The sequence below is a fragment of the Protomyctophum bolini genome, assembly GCF_963924005.1.
Source record: "Protomyctophum bolini genome assembly, chromosome: 20".
Lineage (NCBI taxonomy): Eukaryota > Metazoa > Chordata > Actinopteri > Myctophiformes > Myctophidae > Protomyctophum > Protomyctophum bolini.
Genome location: NC_137881.1, coordinates 9,932,648 through 9,958,560, shown reverse-complemented (window position 1 = coordinate 9,958,560; position 25,913 = coordinate 9,932,648). Strand labels below are relative to the sequence as shown.

Sequence of the window (25,913 nt, the reverse complement as noted above, 5' to 3'; positions counted from 1 at the left end):
TGTTAACACTAACTGGAAATGTATAAAAGTGGAGCTTTGTTTTATGTATCTGCTGTCTGCACTCTGCACATTGCAGAAAGTGCTTATGTTACAAGAAAACAAGTCTTAGTTTTTTTCTTCTTTTATTTTTTTTATCAAGGTTTTGGAAATGACATCATTTTCCTGAAATGTGTGGCTTGAGGTTTAACAAATCTGTGCTTGAACATGCAGTTGTCAACTGTTATCACCGAGTGGTTGATATCTATTTCTCTTCATCCCTCACACTCGTGCACACACAGACACAGATATGAAGCACTGTGCACGGCACGCACGTACATTCACACACACAACAAACCCCACAAAAAAACACATACACAGTTCATTAGCGGGCGCCGCCATGGAGACCTCTCTAACAGCCATCGTCGGGCCTGATAAGAGACACATATGCAGCACTTCCTCTCTCTCTGCACACCCTTCAAAGCCATTAGTCTTTTTCAGACGTCTCTGCCGTACAGAATGCAGATGTATGACTTTCCTCTGCAGCTCTTTGAAAGTTCCTCAAGCTCGTCCCTATCTGACTCCATCCATTCACCCCCGCTATTCTGTCTCCTATCTCTCTCTCTCTCTCTGTCTCCCTCTGTCTCTCTCTCCATCTGACTGTCTGCTAGCTAATCCATCCCCCTTCTGTCGTCCTCACGCCTTCCGTTCCGTCCTCTTCTGTCTAGGACACACTGAGCCCCGTATCTTAAAAACCCACGGAATCCGTCCAATGGGGGACCGCAGGAGGTAATGATGTGCCAGTCAAACTTGTTATCAGTTAGCGCTGGTCGTCCCGCTGAGCCAGATGAGGGCATTCTAAAAGTCAGCGTGTTTCCCCACAAGCGTCCCCTGACTTCCCTTATATTATATATTCTATAAATAAAATAAAAAAGCGGATCGTTTGGGCTTTATCGAAGTACTATGAGAGTCTTTTGGCTTTGTGTAATTGGATGGCATTCAAAGCAAAATGCAAAAAATATCCGTGTTAAAATCCAATTTCTTCCCATTTTAAAGCAATAATTGCTTTAACATTGAAGATGATTTATCAGAGCCCTGCCATGAAATAGTTACAGTACACAGTAAAATCCTTAACACCAGTAAGACGCGCAAACGCGGGAAGCGAACGCAGCTGAGACCCTGCAGATCATGTCTGTCTGTCTGTCTGTCTGTCTGTCTGTCTGTCTGTCTGTCTGTGTGTGTGTCTGTCCCGCTGTTACTGTATATGTGGACCTGGCCCCTTTTGTGCCCATATTTGGACGTATAGCGGGACAGACACACACACACAAACACACACACAGACAGACACACAGACAGACATGATCTGCTAGGTCCCATAGTAAGTGCTCACTGCATTCGCAATTAAAAGAAGAACATTAACAGGCCCATTATGGGTCCATTTGATTTCATTTGTGTACAGAGTTAAAGGTCTGTACGCACTGGGGGCAAATATTTAACATGATGTTGATTCATTCGTACAGGTTGATGACTTTGTTCGCGATGAAAAACCGACCTAATTCTGAATAAATTGTGTTGTTTCATCGACTCGTGATAGTCGTGTTCTACTGTGTGAGTGTGTGTATGTACTCACTCATGACAAAAACAGCAGTCAGAACAAATGTATTTTAAAACCGAATTAATCACACAAACCGAAGGAAAGAAAGAAACGCTTGGGGTGCGTAAGGACCTTAAGATGGCTTAGTGAGGTGACGGATGCCCTCAGAGGATCGCCGCCTTGGTGAAGAGACTGCTGACTGACAGTGGACCATAATGTGACAAGCATTCTGTTCTCTATGCTTGTCAGATTGGTTTATTCACACTATCTCATGCTTTTTCATGTATAAGGTCGCCACAGCGAGGTCAGACAGCCTCTGCAGCATATTTGCTGCCAATTGACCATCGCAGCTGACATGGAGTTTTTGGTGTTTGATCATACAAGTTTCTAACTGACAAGATAACACTTTGTTCTTCTCCCTTTCAACATGACTGCAGTCGTTTTTTCTCTTCTTCTAATTCATTTTAATACCGGATAAAAATTCAGACATGCATTCGATACGTGCTACATCATGGTGCCTGTGGTCAAATAAGAATGAGGTCTCGACAAGGCCTGACAAGAACTGACACACACACAGACACACACACACACACACACACAGACACACACACGCACGCGCATGCGAGTCTCTCTCTGACGCCCTGTGGAAGTCTCTTCCGCAGCCCTCTAGTGATTTTCTCACTCCCGTGTGAGTGTTTACAATTCCCAGCAAATAAACAAAACGACGTAACTACTCATTGACACAAAGCCTGCTAGACCTTGGTAAAAGTCTATTCTCGAAGCATCTCAGGTCCCCAGCTTCTCTCTAAAATGCACTTTGTGCCATTTTAATAACGCAATGTACCCTGAATTTACCGGGCAGAGTAATTTCTTCTACTACGGCATTTCCGGGTTTTGCCTGCGCCGATCTGGTTGGATTCATTTTATTTAATTATTAAAATAGTGCATTTTAGAGAGCAGCTAGGGACCTGAGATGCTTCCCATGTGAAAGCTGATGTGCTTTTATTGTGAAGGGGAAAGTTTCTAAACGTCTCAGCCTGCATATTTCCATGTGCTGATCTACAAGCTCACAACGTGTTGTGGACGCGACGCGTTGTGAGAAAAATGCACTAGATGTTAATTCATTATAATAATTTCCTATAGAATGTGTGTGAGTGAGAAATATAACATGTTATGTGCTTAATTTAAGGCATTTATGCTTCAGCCAAGAAAACCTTTGCTAGCCTTGGTGATAAGGTCATGTATTAATACAGCGCTGCGGCGCTATACAAAAAAAAGTTGGTGCTACCTAATTTGTGGTGGCGCTACCAACTGAAAAGGTAGGTGGCACCAGTGCTACCTGTGAAAAAGTTGAGGCCGTCAGAAAGATACTCGCTGTAAGCACTGGACCAGGGCTATGCCCTAGCGTGCGTGCGTGCGTGCGTGCGTGCGTGCGTGTGCGCGCGCGCGCCCACACACACACACAATACCAATGGGCTAATGCCATTAATTGACCTTTTCTAATGAACTCCACTCTGTCAGAGATAATTGGAACTTTGTTGGAGTTTTTCCTGAGTTGAACTGTCAGACATACTTAATGCATGCAGACACTGTCTGACTTTTAATGATTAAACACAGCCGCCGTCTGGGTTACCTCAGCCCGGCTTCAAGCACCACCTCAAGAAATGATTTAATTTCATCATGACGGATGAAACGATACTGCCAATTGTGTCTGTGCCGCCATTTCTTCTGTGAGCTTGGAATGTGGTACTTTTATGAGCGAAATAACACAATTTGCATAATTTCCAATCTTCTAAAATAACAGGAATCTAAAAATACATTACTTGCAGGAATTAAGATGTTTGATGTGTGTTGTGTACCTCCAGGGAATAAATTAACATGCAGAGCATATTACACACACACACACACACACACACACACACACACACACACACACATACATACACGCTCAATGCATCTTTTTCCATGTTTGTGTGATGCGTTCCTTATGGACATGGTTATGCCACATACTCATACATGTTGAAAAGCTAAGGAGGACTAATGTCCCTAACCTGCAGTTGATCCTTTATTTCCAGGTGTGGCCCTGTATGCCTGCATGGGTCCAGAGGGCTTCTGGGATGCCCTGGGTCCCGACCTCAGCAACTGCACCTCGCCCTGGGTCAATCACATAAGCCAGAAGGTAAGGCTACCATCAATGCACAAAACAAAACACACATTGTGGTAGTAGGCTACTGCATTTCCTGGGGTATTTTTTGTTTGCGCAACGAAAGTGAAAGAATGTGTCTTTAATAAAAAATGCCACCGTTCAGATTTGTATGCATGGCCCTGAATATATTATAGGAGTTAAGTTGAAAAATTGCCTCTTTTTCATCTCTTTGTTGAACCCTCTCCACTTCTGTTGTATCCATTTCTAATAGAAACTGATATGACAATTCTTAGTCGTAATGGGATGTAGAGTTGTTTTATATATAGAGATGTATTAACTTATTTTGGTGAATTTTTCTTTTCACCACTGGAAGTTAATTCGTTGGATTATTGTTATTTAATGACTGGATGTTGTATTGAATATGGAGTGCAGAGAGGGTTATCAGTGCCCTGTCTGCCTCTGGGACTGGCTGTTGAGAACACTGCGTCTGCATGGGCTGATTCAACAGTAATGGACAATAAACCATCTGCATAAGCAACATACGTTTTAGCTTTTTATAGCTTCCCTTAGGCCCAAATGGTTTGTACTGTACAGCAGGAGGTTCTCAATCCGTGGGCCGTGACCCCTCAGGGGGTTGCCACATTATTTTGGGGGGTCCCCAAATTATTAAAAATAAATATCTATATATTTTTTGCAACTGAATGGCTGGAAAATGGAAATAGTTTACATAGTAGGCTACACATAGCACATGCATACTAGCATGACAGAGGTCATTTTGACCGTTTTTATTTATTTATTTTGAAGTTGATTATCTTTGCCCTTACAGAAGGTTCCCCTTCCATGACCATCATCATCCATCATTCCATCATCTCAGATTTTTGAAACATTTTCTAAATATGAATTTAAGTAGCCTGGCTAATAAGCCAGACTCCGCCGGCAGACAAATTTGTTTTGCCATCGGCTGATTGGGTCTGGCTAGAATTTAAGCACATGCTACTTCTGTCCCTTTTTACTTCAGTAATGCTAGTGTGATTATTATATCTGGTTTCAATATTCATTAATGATATATTTTCTCTATTATTAAGGTTATTTTTGCAGTCAGTTTGTATTGGGGATGGGGAGGGGGGGGGGGCGGCCGCGGATCAGGGGTCGCAAGACATGGTCAAAGCATTTGCGGGGGTCCCCGCCCCAGAAACGGTGAGACCCCCTGCTGTACAGCATCTCATCTTGAGAGGCACGTTCCTGCAGTGCAACAGCCCTGCACGAGGCAGTCTGTGTTTTAAATCTATAACGCAATCGTGTTGAAAGCAGGGGATGGTTACTGGGCCGATAGTGAACAATGGCGGCTCGATCGCTGTTCATGAATTGCAGACAGAGTTTGAAAATGCTCTCCGAGAAACCCCATGCAGGACCCCGAGGCGCGCACGCAGTAACACGTACCATCTACTACAGCTCAGCCCATTAAGCAAAAAGCAGTTTGCAGATATAGATTGAGAATGCAGGGAAGACGGGAGAGAGAGAGCAAGTGCAGTATGGGTTGCAAATCTACGCAGCACGATGTCATTTGATTGAGCACTGCAATAAAAATCCACAGCAGGACCAGTGTTTGGAAATATTAACTACAGCAAAATGCCTCTTTGCCGAACTCGATATAGAGTCACTTCTACTGTTGACATTCTGTTGCCTGACTTGGGAAGTGATGAACAGACACTGCATTAATTATTAATGAAAGCGGTATGAATCTTTTTAAGCCATGAAATAGAATGATACATACAGTACCAGCAATGTGTCCAATGTCCCTCTTTGTTGCTGTAGAGACAGGTAGATGTTATGCCCAGACTGTCGGCAGTGGCGGAAATTCTGGTGGACAATTTTTATTCTATTTGCCTTCATTTATATACTAGAGCGGTACCAGGTTGGGCAACTGGCACTGGATGCAAGTTGGAAATGCATGCCCTACCTAGTTATTATGTCTGTGTCCCTTTTATGCAAATATATGGAGTCATTTGTCAGGCATGCCCAAATATTAAGTTTATGCAGATGTCAGAACACGTTGTGATGTCAGAACAGGCCAGCTCCATATTATGGAGATGTCCAGCACAGAGGCTTTTGTGCTGGTTATAGACAACCGGCGATCCGACCGACTTGACACCGGACACTGCACTCCCTGCGGTGGTGTGGAACGCGTGTGTTAAGTGTGAAGTCGGTGGGGCCGAGTTACGAGGATTACAGACGTACACACGTACTGTACGTACACACACAGAGATGTGGTGCATTTATAATAGGACTAGAGCGGTGCCCATTGGTCACTGGCCTACTTTTTCAAAAGGGCACATGGCTGTCCAGAGGGCAATGGGCAGGTACTCTAGCGCCACCTAGTGTCTATCTGTGCACGCCACTGTCTTTTGCGCAATGCCATCTTGAGACACAACCTTGTGACTGAAACATCAAGCTTGTCTTTAAGAAATCAATACAGAGATGGTAAGTTTGTACGTGAATTGTAGCCTCTTACAATATCCACTGAAGTGAAAGAGGTGTCTTTTCTTATTAAAAAAATGATTTTTGCAGACAGTGCAATCATTTAATTAGGAGGCTATTAGTGTCTTCATTCTCATATGAAAATTCTAAAGAGAAATGAAATGCCTGCCAGGCATGGTTGATGGCTGACAATTGTGACATTGTTACTCCTCTTCCAGGTGGACATTGTGTATTGTAATTCAAACGCCAGGAGACACAATGTTGCAAACTGCATAGAGCTTTCTGGGCAAATGGAGAGTCTCATTAGCCAATAAACTCTGTTGCTGGAAGCCCTAACCCTGTAATTAAATCTACTTAATGGCACAGCACAACTAACCAATATGTCGAGACGAGGAGGTGTAGTGCACTATGATGCACGATGTACCTCTCTATTGAAAAACAACAACAGGGAGAACATGGGTGGGTGTATTGTATACTGTAGACAAGAAAGTAAGTCTGAGAGAGAGAGAGAGAGAGAGAGAGAGAGAGAGAGAGACAGAGAGAGAGAGAGACAGAGAGAGAGAGAGAGAGAGAGAGAGAGAGAGAGAGAGAGAGAGAAAATAGGCAATTTAGTACATGGTGAAAAGGGTAGTGGCGAAAGAAATAACATGAAAAATTGACAAAAATAAATGCCTCAGGATCACTAATGTGAAACAGGTTAAACTAATCATTGGTGGTTTCGTCACAATCCTCGTCGGAGCCAAAGCAGTCACATAATATACTGTAAGCTTCCTATAATGTCAGAAAAAATGATTATCAAACAGACTCCGCATCCTCTGTGTGTGTATGACATATGCACCGCTTCCCCTAAGCAACAGCGCCATCCATTCGTTTCATAATGGCGAAACGCTATCTGGGGAAATTCTCTCAATAGTTGACTTTATAATTGCTTCCAGATACGGTATTGGCCCTTGTGTGCTTTCACTTGAGCACCACCACCTCACTTAATAATTGCATGCAATATAGTGAAGCAATCAGTGAACGCGTATCAGCTGAACGGCATCCGTTTTAAAGCACTCCACATTTGTATTTCTCAATTTGTCATATTTTCAAATTGTGTATTTTGAGAGTAATGAGGCCACGCCAGATTGAGTCGGTAGGGATATTAGGCGTGTGTACATTTGCATTTGGTTGCCGATGAATGTTTTGAAGCCAGCGATCACGACACATTGGGAGTTTAGTGCACATTACATTAGAGCATACTGTAGCCTAAATTATACCGCGTCATACGCCCACGTCTGTTCCTGGAATTACCTTTCAGCGACCAGGGTATAAATGTGGCCTGAGGCGCGAGACGACTAAGACTGTAGAATCATCCTGCTCACTTATGCAAAGAGGATCTGATCCATCCAAGTCACGTAACGTTTGGTGTAATCCCTTTTAACTCCAGATAAAATCCGGCGAGACCGCGGCGGTCATCGCCAGGGAGCTGGCGGAGCAGACCAAGAGTCACCTTCAGGCGGGGGACATCACCTACACGGTCAAGGCCATGGTGCAGCTGGTTGACCTCCTGGACGTGCAGCTGAGGAACCTCACCCCAGGCGGCAAAGACAGCGCAGCGCGAAGCCTCAACAAGGTGCTGAGCCCGTTTCATCATTTCAAGAGGCACTCGTTTTAGCCGTCATCTCTCCCTCCCCTTCAGAAGTGGTGATCTGACGCTAGCTGACAGGTGTGATAAACATGAGCCGCAGGGTTGCCAACGTATTGCCTCAGCTATCCACAGTGTTCAGATCATCACCTGTGAGGGAGCAGGGATGGAATATATAAAGATAGGATGTTACGGTTACCTGATTTGACGTTGAAGAGAGGGGCCACCCTGGTGAACAAGTGAACATCTTCATTGGAGCCTGACCGATATATCGGTTTGGCCTCTATATCAGTCATTTTTTTACTTTTTAAATTTTAATTATGCAATTATGCAGCCTGCATCCCAAATTCCCAATCATTAACCTACGGTAGATTAAGCTCACAACATCTGCTATTTTTTTTTAATCAATCAAAACATGACTTTTGTGTTGTTTTCTGCTTATACGTTAAATGGCGTCGATTAGAAACCTAACACAAAAAGTTCCACTTTCTTGACAAAATTGCAGTCAAAACGGTGGTCTAGGACTCCAAAACAGGGATCGGTATTGGATCCAAATCTGGCATCGGTCGTGTTATAAACTTACAAACTCTGAAAGTTGTGAGACTCTTGGAAGTGTATAAACATGTCAAATGAATTCAATCCAGTCAAGAGTGAACAGTGGGTGTTATTTTAATGATCCCACTCTTCGGCCTTCCACTGTCAGATAAAATGATAGGTCTCTACATTTTTCATGTGGTTTGTTGCCTACAGCAGTCCTTACATTGCAGGGGATTTGTTATAAGCTCAGACCTGCTGACCATCCGATGTAGTATCATGTATCACTTTCACTTTTATATAGTTTGATATCTTATTCTTTTTTATGTCGTCTACACTGTATGTTAGCCTTCTGCAAAGCCCAATTCAACACTTTGATTCTTACTAACGGGACAGGGGAATATATTTCACTGGATTCTATCCAAGCTCATGGCGTGCAGCTTTTCACTTTCTCTCTCTTTTTTTTGCTGCAGCTCCGAGCTAATGCAATTATTCCCCAATTCGCAGCCGTGCACACCGAAGGGGCACAGAGGCGAGACAAGCTAAAATAATACATTCTGTCTGCCGAACAGCTGACAGAAAAGCAAACATCAGTGAAATTCAAAATGTCAGCCGTTAATTTGTTGGAGTGGCTTCACTTGTAGTGGAACAAGAACACCTGTTCCCGGCTAGCTTTTTCCGCCTTTTATTTCATCGCCACGGCAGACACAGATGTCCCCATTGAGATTTTACTGCCAGTTTTCTCCACCGAGAGGAAGGCAGTAAAGATGGCCGAGGGGGCTCCAAAGAGAACCTAATGAACACATTTGCATTGACAAGCACCTAGAGTTTATAATTACTGATAGAAAGACAAACAGCATTGTAAGGTTTACAGTCAAATGAGAGAATATCATTGTGTGATCAATACATTTGATCACACAATGATCATACTCTGATGAGGAATCAAAAGCAAGCAGGTTGCTAGAAAAAGATAATAAGGCTTCAAAGCTCCACAATGACAAATTGAACATGTCTTGTATCATGGCTTTGATCTTCTGTCCTGTCCATCCCCAAAACGACCACGGTCTAACATGGCCTGATTCGGAACTCTTTTACTGACATCGACTGGTGTCTTAACCTCTGAATTCAATCATTCTGACACAATCTGCAAAGAACTAAGCAAATTAAAGATGCCTTTGATAGTGGAGCACAATGCTCTCTGTCGGCAGACAAAGGCACGATTGAGTTGGCAAACGGCAAGATGCTCCGTGCTGTTTCCATGATCAAAGGCTAGCCTGCTAACGGGCACACTTCCATGAGAGTGGGCTGTAATGTGGGCTCTTTATGGGATGATTGTGCTCTTGGTGGTTCAATCCATATTGACATCCACATGCTGCCACCAAGTATCCCCTAAGCAACTCCTGAGCAGCTGGTTTGTTACTGACTCTACCTTTCGAAAAATACATAAATGACATAACGTTTGTATAGAACTTAAATGAAGTGGATCATTCCAAGAGAACTTCCTCTAGCCAGCACACTGAATTGGCCTGCAGAAATGTCAGTTATGCTCATTTAAGCTAATCTCTCTTTTAGCATTAGCCGTCCTGCTGCAGTGACAGAGGTTTCTAGGTTAAATGGTTCTCCCCCTCCGCCCCCTCCACAAACCCTCACTGGTAATGGTAACCTTGAAACTCCACTTAAAAGAGCAGCAGTGTCTCACAGGCCTATTCCCACTTGGGCTGCGTTAGTCCTTTTGGTGCTAATTAACACAAGCGTCTCTACGCTAGTTTTCCTAGATATGGCATAATTAATGTATATGTGGCTTTCTGCACAGTTTATGTAAAATGAGCAGCACTTAATGTGTAAGAGACCAAGTCGATTGCATCTTATTTGCATTTCAAGCCACTGGAATTGTTCTTGAATTGTTGGTCTTTTTTGCTAATGCTTACATTTCTCTTGGGGTTTGCAGCTCCAGAAGCGAGAGCGATCTTGCCGGTTTTATGTCCAGGTATTTGGATTTAATCTCTGAACAAAATGTTCCTCATTTCATACCCCATCCCCATGTCTCCTCTGTGCACCATGCCTTGCTTGTCACATCTAACCCCCCATCCTCCATTTGAATGGTTGTATCTGAAATTTGACCCTTTTGCAATATGGGGGGAAAAGTTGCAATGTCACTTAAAACGTATAGCACTCTTTCTTGACCACATCCTGTTTCTCCACTGATGTTAATGTTTCGTCAAAGGGTCAGATTTCATTGACGCCATGTTTGTCCACCCATTTTAGTAAATACGTGACATCACTTACGTACTTACGCCATGCATGAAAAGTGTGTTCTGCCTGTTCAAATGTTTTTGACCTTCCTGTGGAATTACCCCTCCCCGTCACACACACACACACGCACGCACGCACACACGCGCACGCACGCACGCACGCACACATAAAATACAGTTTTTATATTGTAGAATGCTGTCTCAATTGTTTTCAGTGCCAAAATTATCAAGGTAGATAACCTCTGTATTTTTGCATACAGTATACTACATGCGGCACACAATTAAGAGCTGTGGTCAACGATAATCCTGTAACACACACACACATGCACATGCACACACACACACACACACGCACACGCACACACACACACACACACACACACACACACACACACACACACTGTGAGTAATGGGATATGCTTAAGAGCCAAAAAAGTGACCTCATTATACCCCACCGAGTCACACAACTCTAACTCTCCATAACTTCCCAGTCAGCCAAAACTCAAGAGTGTTGTGGCTCTCCGTGATACATAATGTATATGTGTCCCAATTTATGTGAGTCTCTCTCTCTCTCTCTCTCTCTCTCTCTCTCTCTCTGTCTCTCTCTGTCTCTGTCTCTCTCTCTGTCTCTCTCTCTCTCTCTCTCTGTCTCTCAGTCTCTACTCAAGCCATTTCTCGAGCTACTGAGTAGTTGTGTTATCCCTGGGTTGTCATTTAGCTGTCATCACAATCACGTCTACCTTGAGGAGAGAAGTGCAGGGGCGAGCTGACATCCCCTAGCTATCTCTCCCACAGATGGCTCCCATAAAGCGTCGCATTAGAGCCAGATGTTGTCTTATATGTATGCACCGCAGCATTCGTGTTAAGCAACACGTTTTCTGATTGTTTTGGATTCCTCCGAGGCATGTTGGAAAGCCACTTAAATATGCATGGTGTGTGTGACTGCGCACATGGCAGCCGAGAGGAATACTGTACAATGCGTGTGTGTGTTGTTGGGGTGTTGGTGGAACATGTTGACATGGATATTGATTTCTTAATGGCTTGAATTTCCAAGACGATGCACATTTTTTAGGGAACCAATATTTTCAACTACATGTTCTCTCAGGTGAAGGAGTTTAAGTATCTCGGCCTCGGGGTATTGTCACTGTACCGCACTGGCTCAACTCCGAAAAGAGAGTTGAGCCAGAAGGCAAAGCTCTCTGTCTACCGAGCAATCTTCGTTCCTACTCTCACTTATGGTCATGAAGTGTGGGGTCATGACAAAAAGAATAAGGTTGCGAATACAAGCGGCCGAAATGAGTTTTCTTTGACGGGTGGTTGGCATCTCCCTTAGAGATAGGGTGAGAAGTTCAGTCACACGAGAGAGACTCGGAGTAGAGTCGCTGCTTCTTCGCCTGGAAAGGAGCCAGCTATAGGTGGTTCGGGCATCTGGTTAGGATGCCTCTCGGGCGTCTCCCTAGGAAGGTCCTCGAGGCACGTCCCACTGGGAGGAGACCCCGGGGCAGACCAAGGCGCAGTTGGAGGAAATACATAGACTCACTGGCCTTGGAACGTCTCGGGATGCCCCAGGAGGAAGTCACTAATGTTTCCCTGGAGAGGGACGTCTGGAACACTCTGGTGGAGCTGTTGCCCCCTGCGACCCGACTCCGGATATGCGGATAAGCACTTGAAGATGGATGGATGGATGTTCTCTCTTAAGAGTTTCAAGACAAATGGCCACTGCAATAATATTCCTTAATGAATTGGCAGTGAGCTACATTTTTTAATTTTAAATTTGTTAATTGGAGTTTGAAACTCCTCGAGTGTGTGTGTGTGTGTGTGTGTGTGTGTGTGTGTGTGTGCTTCCGTGCTTCTCTCCTGTCTGGACTGACAGCTCCCAACAAAAGCCATGAAGCACTTTTGCTTGACGAACTGGAATAATAGAACAACATCTGCCTTCAGTAAAGACTGACTGCATGTGTCGCCAGGCTCCCTAATCACTTCCATTGATTAGGGGAATGGGGGCAACATTTTCTCCTATGCCCAAAGACCATCTCCCCCCCCCCCCCCCCCCCCTCCTTCCCCCCCGGTGGTTGATGTAAATGCATGGGATTAGTGAAGGCATACAAAACAAATGTATGGAGGTAAGAGCCCACGGCTGATTTCACCGCCGTGTGAAAGGAAAATGAGCAGAACCTTGAGAGACCACAATGGAGCTCCTAATGGCGCTCTGTGCCAAGCCGTGCGGGCAGACGATCTGCCGCGTTGTGGCGCATTGACGGGTTAGTGGGATCAATAATCAGGTATGCAGCGGCGGTAGTAAGCATGCTCGTTACCCCCAGCAGTTAATTGGTAGTTTGGAGGACGAAGCAGGTGTTTGTTCTATAATGGAGACAGTGGTGTGTCTTCTTGAATGAGGGCATCTGTCTTGTTTATGCACATTGGAGTGGATGGCACGTTTGTTCGTATCTGCTGATGTGTCTGCATGTACGTATGTATCCATCTAGACTTTCAATGCAAAAGGCGTTCATTGTTGCATTCCAATTGCATGTTTATGCAGAATTCAACCTGTAGCATAATTAGCAATCTCATTCTGCGAGATGATGCTATACAGGAGACATAGAGCACCGAAGTCTGACGTCAATATCAGGAGGGCGCAAATCCACGTTTTCATGTACTTTTTTTTGCATTGTAATCCCCATAGGGGGGATTTTAGCTCACTATGACTAAAACTAAGACTAAATATACTGACAATTTCGTGAACAAATAAAAACTAGACTAAAATGTTAGGAAGGGACTAGTGGACAAGATATCCAGTATACTGTAAGTCATTTTACACTTGGTTGCATGCTGAAAATAGCAGATCTACAAGCTCACAACGCGTCGCAGCGCAACCCGTTGTGAATTTGTACATCGGCTATTAGTATAAGTGTAAAGTCAGTCATTACGACAGCATCAAGCCCCGCCAAAATACATTTTAGTCGACTAAATCTCCTGTAGATTTAGTCAATTAGACTAGACTAGACTAACAGTGAAACATTCCAGGTGACTAAATGAAAACTATTCAAGAGACTAGGACTAAAACTAAAATCAAAATGTGCTGCCAAAAGCAACACTGACTGTATCCTTTCCTTACCGTGGTTATTTGTAAACAGTGTCTGCTTCATACAGTAGCTAATTTGACCGTGGTTTGGCCATTATACAGACAAGACAGCTAGACACCATTGAATTCTCTAACACCGGAAGCGACTGGGAACTTTACCCTCTGCGGTTCCCCTGATCTCTATTAAATGCATAAAATGCCTTGTGCTATTTGAAATTGAACAAACGTGATAAAAAATGAGGCCTGTCCTTCTGTGCCTTTTGGTCGTATTAGCTACAGCTTGTTTGCAAACACTGACATCACAGTTGGCCAATTACCGCGCTTATGCCCACGCTGGGCCAAACTAAAAGTCAAATTACCCTGCTCCAAAATTGCCGGTGCCTTCCGGGCCAGCATGCATTGTGATCATTGTTTGGCCAGTTACAAGCAAAGGGTGTTACGTTTATGTTATGAATTTCCCTGTGCCCTTCTATTTGATGTCAGGCTGGGTATAAAAATGGATAGAAATTGTAACTCCTGCTACAGTCGGGGTCATAAACCAGGACTTTTGTGGAGTACAGGGGGGGGATATTGGGCTCTGACCCCTCTTTGAAATAACAACCCCTCCTGTGACCAGTGGGGAAGTATTTTGAGTGTGGCAATGACCTCAGAGGAGACTGTAATGAGATTATAAATCTTTATTGGGAGCCAATTTGTTAAAAGATGAGGTTTGTTAAGATTACCACAGTCACATAGGGACCTGTATCCTCTGCAGCTGGCCTGCAAAGCACAGACCTCATAATGTGAATGTGAATGCGCTGGCTACAGCATGTGGACGATACAATCAACTATAACTGTACAAAGATTAACATAATATTCGCTGACTTGCGGCTCTTGGGCACTGAGTCGCTATATTTTGTTTGAAATTGTAAAAAGAATTTATTCAACTTTACATTTTGCCAGTCATGTTTACTCAAAGCCTCTGGCTTTTGTCCATCCTTCATGATTGGATTTTCACTTTTGTGTGTATTTACTTCTGAGCCACAGCCCATCAACATCAATAGAAAAATGAGGGTTTGATTGATTGATTGATTGAAGTATTTATTAACAGATTACAGTACATTTCAAGCACAACTCAATACAAAAACTTTTAACTGTGGACGACACCATAAAGCATTACACTTGTTTCCAATAGGGTCCACCATTTTCAATTAATCAGAACATTTAGAGACGTACAAATATACACTTCTATATACGGTAACCAGAAAACGGGAAATCATCATAAAAGGAGGTATTGTGTGCTGGCTGTTTTCGAATCAGCTATCAGCTATACAGGAAAAAAACAAATGTATTTGTTTGTTCTTTTGTTAATGTTTTTTCATCCTGAATCTTTGAGAACCCTCAGACGCTTTGCCAGTCTGTTAGAAACAAACAGTCCACTTACTGGAATTGTGTTTGTCCTTTACAATCCGTTTTGCCCTGCTCAAACAACTGCCCTCCTGCCGGGATGAGAGGGAGCGCCCCCGCGGTGCACTCAGGCGACGGCCTCGGTCAGGGTGCCGAGTAGTGCTGGCAGAATAGAAGGGTTTCTTTCGGTACCTTCCCTTACAACCCTGAATGTCATCAGCAGCCCTGAGGTGCTGAAAGGCTTTGTCGTCGTTAAGTGTCATGTTTTGTTGGGGATCCTCAAATAATAATTTAATAATAGCACTGTGACTACCAAGTCAAATGCCTTCGATAAAGAAGTATATGAATATAAATAAAACTTCACCCACACACACACACACCAAACGAGATAGATAGCCGACGCAGAGAACAAGACATCCCACCTTGTTTGCTCGGTCTGGTTTATTTTTCTCCCCCCCGCCCTGTGATGAAATCTCACCTCAGGCCAGACAAAAAACGACTGAGAGAGAGAGAAAAAACGAGCAGCGGGTGTGAAGAGGAAGTGAGGTGGAAGGGAAGTGAGCTCTGTGAAAGCCTGCCAGCCCAGCCAGAGGGTGAAGAGAGAGAGAGAGAGAGAGATAGAGAGAGAGAGAGAGATAGAGAGAGAGGAGAGGGGAGTTCGTCGACATCAGCCAGAATCAATTCTCTCGACCCAGAGTTCATTTCATCAATCAGCACACACAGGTTGTGCTGGACGGGCGCCAAGCTTACACTAATACCAGCCTCTTCCTTCCTGTCTCCTCCACGGTGTATAAATGGCCCGCATGATGCAACGCTTCTCGCCCAGCCGTCATTCCATGTTCCAGCTGGAAACATTATACTGTATAGCAGCAACACGAGCCCACAATTAGCAATTCCTACTAGCGTAGGAAGAAAGGGAAGAAAAACAGAAACAAAAAAAAACAGGATATTATCTTATATGTCTGTTTTGTTTTGAGTCTTTCAGTAGGAGGAAGTAATGGTAAACAGAAAAAAAAAAGAGAGAAAAATCCCACATAGCTGTTGGGTAGTTTGAAGCGTTAGAGTATGCTGGTACTTATGACAGATGGAGTAGCAGTGTGGATACAGCGTTAAGCCAGTCAGACTGCAGTGAATGGTGGTGGCAGTGTGTCTGTCGCTCACTGGAGGGAGATGAGAGGCTTTGGTTTGAGGTGTGTGTGTGTGTGTGTGTGTGTGTGTGTGTGTGTCTGTGTGTGTGTGTGTGTGCGTGTGCGTGTGCGTGTGCGGAATTTACTTTGTGACGAATGAAAAACAGAACGCCACAACAAACGTCTTAGTAGAGTCACAAACCAAGGTTCTGTGACCATCCTCTGGCAAGGATGTTTTGATGATTGATTTGACCTCTATGGACCTCTATGGTTTAACAGTATTTATTGATAAAATAGACACTATTCAGGCATTTGTGGTACTGTATAACATTGAGAGCTAATTGAAAATACCTCGATCACATTTCTCCTCTGTATCCTGGGGCATTTCTTTTTAATTCACAGTAAAACCTGGACCGAGTGTTAATTTAACTGATACGATTTGCTCACCTCGATTCTCTGCAAAAGGCGGTGTGTGTCGTCTCTCAATGACATCACGGTAGAAGCCCCAATTGTTCATGGACACAGCCTATAATTAGGTTAATGTATTTCAAATGCTATTTTTTCCCTCACATTACCATACTGCATGGCTGTTCGGTCTCAGAGGCACATGGGAAATCACCCGTATTCAAATAGCTAGATATACCGTTGTGCCCTGTTACTGTAAATCACATTTGTTTCATAACATTCAGGACTGTAAAAACACCAAAGTCATATATATTCCAAATGAATAACGATGCACAAAATCTATAGTCCATAGAAAAACAAAATTAAAATAAAACCCTAGTGTCCTTATTCTGGGGGCGAACATTAGGTGAAAATGTACAATCTACGATGTGCACCCCCTGGCCAGGCACCCAGGGGGTGAGATATTAAACTGAGCAGTGTTGCCAACTCTCCAGTAACGGAAGTAGCTACTGGCTCTTAGGAAAGTCAACGAAAATATGGAGCCAGCCCAGAACACCATTTCCTTGCTCTGTGCACATAACCGAGCCGAGGAAGCCAGACGCGCCGAGCACTTTAGTGTTGCCAACTTAGCGGATTTGAGGCTGAGAGAGGGGAAAAAGGAGGCTTTTATCTCTGGCGACTGTCAACACGATTTGTCTGGAAAGAAGCTAAATATGGCGACAAATCCGCTAAGTTGGCAACACTGTGCGTGAGTCGTGTGCACTAGGAGAGCAAGTCTCATTGAAATGAATAAGCGCCCATTTAACCTGTACTGTGCACCACAGTACCTCATCCAGTTATTTTAATACATCCAAGCTGGCTACACTGCCAGCTTTACTATGACTTTACTATGCACACTGTATAGCATTGAGAGTTAATTGAAAATGCCTCAATCACATTTCTCCCCTGTATGCTGGCACAGAGGGGTTATTTTTTACTACCCAGTAAAACCTGGACTGAGTGTTAATTTTACTGACAAGATGGCCCAGCTTGACTTTCTGCATAAGGCAGAGAGTGAAGCTGTCTTCTCTCTCATTGAAGACATGATAGTAGTATCCCCAATTGTTCAGGCACGGCGGCACGCAGCCTTTAATTAGGTTAATGTAGCCTACTTCCAAATGCTATTTTCCCCCCATGCTTTAGCATACTGGCTGTTCCATCAGACCGTCACTGCATTCAAAGTGGTTAGACAGCCAGGTGTTTCCTGTTGCTGTAAATGTATTCACGCCATACAGTAAAAAGAAAAAAATGGTTAAAGTGGAGCAAGATACTGTGTACACATAGTAATATTCATAACATAATTTTTGACATACAGCCAATAAAGTAATGAACTTAATATCAAAAACAGGTTCCGGCGAGCTGCCCCGCGTCCGAAACGGTTGAGAAATGACAGAGTTACATTACAGACCCAGGGACAGACATACACATACACATTACTACGTAATGGATCGGTTAGGCACCGCTCAAAAATGTACCATTACAGCCAGGTTCATCTTTACACTAAGATTTCACAGCGTACCTCTCTGCCTTTGATGTGCTTTTCCTTTTGTCTGTTGTGTTTAAGAGCCTCCTCTGTGAAACCCTGCAGTCCCTTTCCCCCGAGCATCATTATTCCATTGTTTAAAACAGACCTACAGTAGAAAATATGGCAGAGCCTGGAGAAAGAGAGCTCCTTAATTGAGAGTGAATTGACCTCTGCCGCTAGCTTAATGTCAAAAGGTGCGATTGGAAATTGGCTGCAGATAATGAATAATTACATCATACAGTGGTTAGGATGCAGTGTGTGGATGTGTGTGTCTGAATGAGTGGACGCACGGGTAAGTGTTCATGCACGTTTAAGCACGCGCGAGCGTGTTGCTGTGCATACAGTGTTGGTGTTTGTGAATGTGCATGCATGTGTCAGTGTAGTTGTGGATCTGTTTGTGTATACAGTACACGTGTGGATTAATTTGTACCTTTGCGTCCATCCATGCGTGCGTCCATGCATGTGTGAGTGTGGCTGAATATGAGAGTGCAGGGTGGGTTTTGCGCCAGCTGGACCTATTTGATATCCTCTTCGGCGCAGCTGGTGCCAGTGAGTTGAATGCAATCAGCCTCCCTTCTATTGTTTCAGTTATTTTCACTATCAGATCGATTTGAAGCTACAACATCACTTATCACGATAAGGTAATTGCAGGGCCATTATGCTTGTGTGCAGCGACTACAACACTCTTTAATAAGCACCTGATACTTTTGTTTCCTGGGCCGTCCTGGAATGCACTTTGAGACGTTTGAGCGACTCAGATGAAGCGTTATTTGCCCTTTGGTTTCGTTCCCCCGTGCTGTTCTGGAGTTATTTCTGAAACTCCTATTCCCTTTCATACTGCATTGATCAAAGAGGGAAACTAACCATCCGGGTTCCGTGCGTGCGTGCTGATGTATTGATGTATACCACATTAATTAACCACATACAGTAACTACTTAAAACCTCAGCATCCCTATTCTGGGAGGAAAATTCACATTTCAGCAATTCTTTTTGCAAAGATATTTGATGTAGACAAAAAAAATGGGAACAGGTACAGTAACTCAGCTCCATGCATTCTACTAAGAATATCGGCTTAAGTTGACCGAGGTCACCCGGGGTCTACTTGGTCTCCTCCTTTTTCGCCCCTCTACACATATTTTAACCCGTTTTGACCTGAGATCAGATTCTAAAAATGTCTTCTACATCCTGACAGTTTTCTGAAAAAGCTATGTTTCTATGTCAGTCGTCAAAAATAGCAGACCTACAAGCTCATAGAGCCTGTAGATCTGCTATTTTTCAATAGCTAAAGCATAGCATACACCAAAAGGGGTTCCCGCCCAAAATGAGTCAACCAAATGCTATTTTAACCAAAATGTCCGCCTGTCATGATGTGCACAGAACACAGACGCTAGGGCAGAATAAGACTGACGATGCGGTACAATCATCAACTATCAACTAGTGAATGAATAAATGAGAGATTTAAATGCTTGAAAGCTTTGGCTTACATGTAACATTATCAGATACCACAGCATCGGAGCTGATTCAAAGATACTGCATATTACTGTTATGTGCTCATCTCTGCAGTAGGCTATCACTTCTGTTTTCATGCTGGATGTTCCCCAGAGAATAGGGATGCTGAGAGGCTCTTTGGAAGGCTTCATTTTGTATATCTTTTTTGAAGGGCCGGAAGAAAGGATGACTGCACGTACAGTACGCTGGCTTTTGATCACTATGACATGAGAGGTTGAATGTCAAGAGGGCTGTGATCCATCAAATGTAGAATTAGTCTTTATATCAGTCCTTTTGTCGTCACACCCCTGTTCTCTGCGGAGCATGTAAATGTTAACAGTATTGCTGTGCGATCGAGTCACGTGTCGAAACGGCTAATGGGTTGGAATTGGTGTCTCATTTCGTTTGTGGTATTCTTACCGGTTTTGCTGCTCGGAGCAGAAGTCCAAGGAGGAAGAAATGGTTTTGCATGACCAATTAGTATTCCGTTCATAAATCTTGCCATTGGCATTTTAAAATCTTTAATGGCTCTCAATTTGTCATCTTGTCTGGAGAATGTCCTCGTTTCTTTCCCCCAGCTTATCGGCTCCAACGTTGTTGCGGGGAGATTGAGGAAGGCCTAATCGTGGTTAAATGCTCTTAATATGCAACAAAGCTTTCATCTGAACGGCCACCCAGAGCTGCGGCAGAACAACACAAACATGGTGCAACCTTTGACTTGGGAGCCTGAATTTGATGACATGGGGATATTTTTGGTGCACTGGGATTGTCTGCAAAGGAAGCACATTTATCATTCCAAAGTTGCCTGTAGTCTTGTATAAGGAGTGGCTTTTTTCTTTTTCAGCTTCCTAACAATAATTCATGCTTACTGTAGTGTAAATGATGTTTTTTTTCCCTCAAATTAATTACACCTCAAATGCAACCTAGCCATACTATGCATCTTGATCAAACCTCATCATCGTCATCATCAAACATCATTGGTAGTACTACTGCAGAATGATAACTTCATATCCCCCCCCCCCCCCCCCCCCGGTTTCCACAGGGATTTGAATACAGGAACATGTAATTAGTGTAAAAATGGAAATGGCATTTTACAGGGTTTACCATGCCACAGTAGTCCCTTTGACCAGGCCAGCTTGTGTCCCCTGACTCGGTCCTAGAATAACCTTTCTTGTACAGCAAGGAATTAAAATGGTGCCGGGTCCAGTTTACACTCAGAGTTAAATGAACACTTGTGATTTTACTGCGCACCACTGATCCACATGTTCATTTCTCATTCTAGTCCCATCGGAAATCACAATTAGTTTTTCATGGCTCACTCACCACCCTTCACTCCTACTCTCACCCAGACAGTAATGGTCTCTTGTCCCCCCCACCCTCCCACCCACCCCCTCCCAGGCAATGGTGGAGACGGTCAATAACCTCCTCCAGCCTCAAGCCCAGTCGGCATGGAAGGAACTCAGCACGGGGGATCAACTGAGGGCAGCCACCATGCTGTTGGACACGGTGGAGCAGGGGGCCTTCGTCCTCGCCGATAACCTGCTGAAGACGGACATTGTGCAGGAGAACGCCGAGAACATCCGTGAGTACAGGACAGTACAGCTCCAAGGGTATTTACAGTGTGTGTGTGTGTGTGTGTGTGTGTGTGTGTGTGTGTGTGTGTGTGTGTGTGTGTGTGTGTGTGTGTGTGTGTGTGTGTGTGTGTGTGTGTGTGTGTGTGTGTGTGTGTGTGTGTGTGTGTGTGTGTGTGTGTGTGTGTGTGTGTGTGTGTGTGTGTGTGTGTGTGTGTGTGTTGGGAATGACGTCTGTCTGTCTGACATCTGTGTCTTTAACCAAGTAAAACAAGGTTCAAGGTTCAAGGTCTTTATTAATGTCCCAGAAGGGCAATTAGGTTACAGCAAGAGTAGTGGTTTAAAACATACAAACAATACAGGACAACAACATACATGAGACACCATAGCATAAACAGAGGCCTGGACGCATCTAGTGTAGGTATAGAATCAAAGATAAAAAATAAGAATGGCTACATCAGAAAAAAGTGCTAGGATATAAAGTGCCGGCATAAAGTGCTTGTTTCAGGATATCATCACCACATTACATGTTACTGGCAGCGTTGACTGCACGAATCGAGGCAGGGACAAAGGAGTGCTTATATCTGTTGTTTTTACAACGGGGGCACCCAGACGACGGCCCGACATGGCAACAAACCCCTAGAAAGTTGCAACTGTACTTCGACGCCTTGTGACACATTGTTAGCTTGTAGATTGGCTATTTTTGGCGAGCGTTCCACCCAGAATATGGATGCTAGGGTCCTTCAAACGGTTAAATGGGTGTTGGGGTTGCCTCAGTGGGTTGCCTGTGTGGGTTCTTGAAGCATGTGGTGTCAAATGTATGTTTCATTTGTGATTTTAATGTTTTGTTTTACATTTTAGGACTAGACTACAATATATCACTAGTAAATATTCAGTTTACTTCTGAAATAGTTGAACCAGAGCAGCAGCTTAATTAAATATGATAGATTCTTGTTTTAGTATTTCTTTAGTCTTGTTTTTCATTTTCCTTGTCAGAAAAGGGGCGATTGACGTATGAAATGCCAAACGACGCGTGCGAAAAACACATTCAAGTGTGATTGCTTTTTATCGCGTGTGATGGAGCCAGTGTGAACAGAATTGCAGTGCATTGATTGGTGCTCAGGCTCCGTTGCTGCACGTACGAGCTGGACAGATGGAGAGAGCTGTGTATTGTGACATTCCCAGTGAACTATAGCTCTTAAAAGACGTACCTCACTGAAACCTCAGGGCTCACCCAATGTTGGATATCGTCGCAGTCGGCTGGAGACCTTGTATCTCCATATTTCTTTCATAAGTCAATGCCGTACTTTGTTTTACAGCAATGTAGCACAAAAGCTACAATTAAGCTTGTAGTGTAGATCTGCATTTTTAATTAAGTGGTGCAACCAATTCATCAAGGAGATATGCGTCTGTCTGTCCCTGGCTGGGTCTGTCCGAGCACGAAAATAGCGTTTGGTTTGTTTTCAGCCTAACACACACACACACACACACACACACACACACACACACACACACTGTATATATACAGAACAGTACAGTACAGTACAGTACAGTAAAATATTATTTTCCACAGTTTTGGAATTACGAGGTTTCTGCCTGACAGCGACGATATGTCATCTGGTGAGACCTCAATCGTCTCATCCATCTTCGGCCTTGTCTGCTGTATGGGGGGGGGGGGGGGGGGGGGGTTACAAAGATCACCGTATAGCCATTGATCCACTGTGCTCACGTATTGACAGTGTTGCTCTCAAGTCTCTGGTACAAGTGTGAAGGTCACCGGCTAAGAGCTGTAATCCTTGCGGGAGGCCATCTGTGGCGGTCATGGTTAAGGGTGACCCCTCTGTCGGCGGTCACCTATAAGTTGACATAATTATCTCAAATGGCCGTGTTTATATTCATGCCACTCGTGTCCAACAGTCCTACGGATAAGGGATCGATGCTCATTGCTCACGTCTATCAGGGGATAAGTGCATTCGTTGGCAGTTGAAAGCAGACCCTGGAACTCTTACACACACCCCTTCCCCCTGCAAGCCCCCAGTGGCTTTTTTTTCCTTTTTTTGCACAGATCATCCATGTTTTATAGGTGTGTGCGCATGTGTGCGTGTGCGTACGTGAGTGCGTCTTAATTGGTCCGCAGGGGTGAAGGGGAAGCAGTTTTTTATGACACTAATGCGTCTCTTAGCTGGTTACATCTGTTTGTTGAATTGTGGGGTTTGGAGAATCAGCGCTTTCACATTTCTAGCCATTTGCTGAGCACAGTTTTCAGTTGTTGAAAGCATTGAATGAAAGAATGGTGCAAACGGTGCACACACCACCACGATCCTCTACCCGGTAGAGGATCTTGGTGGTGGTGGTGTGTGCGTGTGCGTGTGTGTGTGCGCGTGGTGGTGTGATGTGATGATAATGTGTGGATGTATGATCTCTCCCTCTTCTTTTAACGGTTGGGATTTATATATTTTTTAAGGCTCCAGCTGCCATGGCAACCTAAGAATATAGGTCCTTTCTGACTCGAAACAAGACAGTGAGTGTAGGGATCGTAGTAAGAGAATTAATACAAACTGAATTTATTATATCTGGCACACAATTCATAGGGGTATTAAGGTGATTCTGAGCCTGTTCGGAGTGTGTGTGTGTGTGTGTGTGGGGGGGGGGGGATATGAAACGATTGTTGCTCAATTCAAGCAGGGATTTTCTTTTCCATATGAAGAGGGATGTAGTCTGGGTGATCATGTGATATGCTGACATGTTTACTAGGCCCCGTGCTTTGTCTCCTGCAGTCTCTCGTGTCATCCTTGGCAGTTAAATGAGGACCGGGAGACCATTAAAAACACTGGTGACCACTGCGCCAGATAATGATATGATTCATCTCTCACAGGAAATTCACTGCCAAAACCAAGGGGCTTTGTTTATTTATTTTGCCGTGGATGCAGCTTGCACTGTATAGGTCTTATACTAAAAATATGTTTTAACCATTTTAGGTTGTCATATGTGGGGTGCATTTCTTTTCCTTTTAAAATGAAGGAAGATGTTCTTTTATCCATTATCTATGCATTTTTTATGCTATCTTTTGTCCACACGAGTGAGCATCACTCTCCTCTCGCTAATCTTTCGGAAGAGATTTCTTCTGATTTAGTGTGCTATTTATCACAAACCCGGCTTTAAAGGTATAGAAAGTCTTTGGCTGCAGGAACATATTTTCCCTGAAGCCAGTCTTAAGCTCTTTCACACAACCAAAATGGGTACAAAGAAAAATGACTGCCTCGAATCAAAAGGCAGTGCCCAGAATCCTAGGAATGGTGTGCTATCTAGGGTATTGTCTCAGCTACGTTGAATGGGAATGCATCACCCCCCCCCCCCCCCCCTCCCAAAAAAGAAAGAAAGAAAGAAATCCTTGCCGTTGCAAAATCTTGTTAATATATACGTAGGGGTTTCTTTTGTTTAAAAACTGAAACTATGGAAAAGACTGGATTTGGGGCTTGTGGAACAATTAAACAATTTTGAGGCAAAAAAATGAGGCACTGCACCACTCTGACGGATTGTGCAAACGGTTATCATCTGTTTCCACAGTGGGCCTGGAATCAGGACGTCCCTGTGACAAACCACACTGACATCAGTGTGTTTTTTATTAGTAAGGAGTGAGGACATTTTGTTATAATGCAGCTGCTACACAAGTTAACAGTCAATTACATAAAACGGTAATGGTATGCAGCAGATTTACACGGCTACAGCAAGGCGGCAGACCTTTGTTTGTTTGTTTTCCTTAAACACTTGAACCCGCATACTGTATAGTATCTATTCTGGGGGGAACATTTGGAGTGATTTGGTGTTGACGGAAAAACAGCTGTGAGTGCAGTTGCAACTCGGGACCAGAGGGTTTAAGTGGTTAAACGTTGATATTTCATGGAATGGCCAAAGTAAGTACTGTAGCCCCAGGAAAGAGACCTGCGTGTGCATGTGGCAATATCCATGGGACCTAGAAAGAGAAAAAGAGAGTTTGGTCAAAAGATGAGGCTCAGGTCAACATTTTGGTCGCTGATGTAGACACATTTCTGCCGTGCTGCCGCAAATTGTGGATAATGTTCCTAATTGGAGCAGCCTTTTGTGTTGACACTGAGTGCTTTCCCACAGCAGGGTCTAAAACCATACGTCATTAAGCCCAGTGGTGGACAAAGTACTCACCCCCAGTTCTCAAAGTTGCTCGGTCAAATTTGTATAAATTTGAGTTGCAGTACTGGAGTACTTGCTTTAAAAAAAAGATCAAGTATTCCAAAGTGCATACTTTTGAAAATACTTATAATACTAAAAAAATATATATATAAAAAATACAAAATAAAGCACCCTTTTCTTTCTGACTAAATTACTGAGTAATTTGCTGTGCAGTTTGAATGCAATCCGACTGCATTCAAATGGCACAGCAGAATTACTTCATCTCAGCGATTTGGAAATAAATACTGACATATACTGTAGTGTAGGAGGAATACCTAGTCGTCAATCACATGGGTCACCTCACCTCTTCTTGAGTTTGAAACGCACTCTCTGTGTTGTTGTTGTTTTATATGAAGCACAGTCTTATCGAGCCATTATCTGTGATGGAAGGAGTGCATTTGTTGAAGGCTCGCCTCCTATCAGCAGCTCATTTTCTCCTGCCGCATGACGCCGGAGTCTTTGAACCATAAATTAGGA

The 25,913-nt window shown here is 43.8% G+C and overlaps 1 protein-coding gene across 1 annotated transcript in view; it reads left to right on the top strand.

The window, feature by feature from the left end:
* LOC308335713 (adhesion G protein-coupled receptor L3) overlaps positions 1-25,913 on the top strand; it is a 276,097-nt gene that overhangs the window by 193,682 nt on the left and 56,502 nt on the right. The window contains exons 8-11 of the mRNA XM_080792874.1: positions 3,646-3,749; positions 7,624-7,809; positions 10,304-10,342; positions 21,058-21,241. Of these exons, the coding sequence (XP_080649000.1) occupies positions 3,646-3,749; positions 7,624-7,809; positions 10,304-10,342; positions 21,058-21,241 (513 nt within the window). The remainder of the gene's footprint in view (positions 1-3,645; positions 3,750-7,623; positions 7,810-10,303; positions 10,343-21,057; positions 21,242-25,913) is intronic.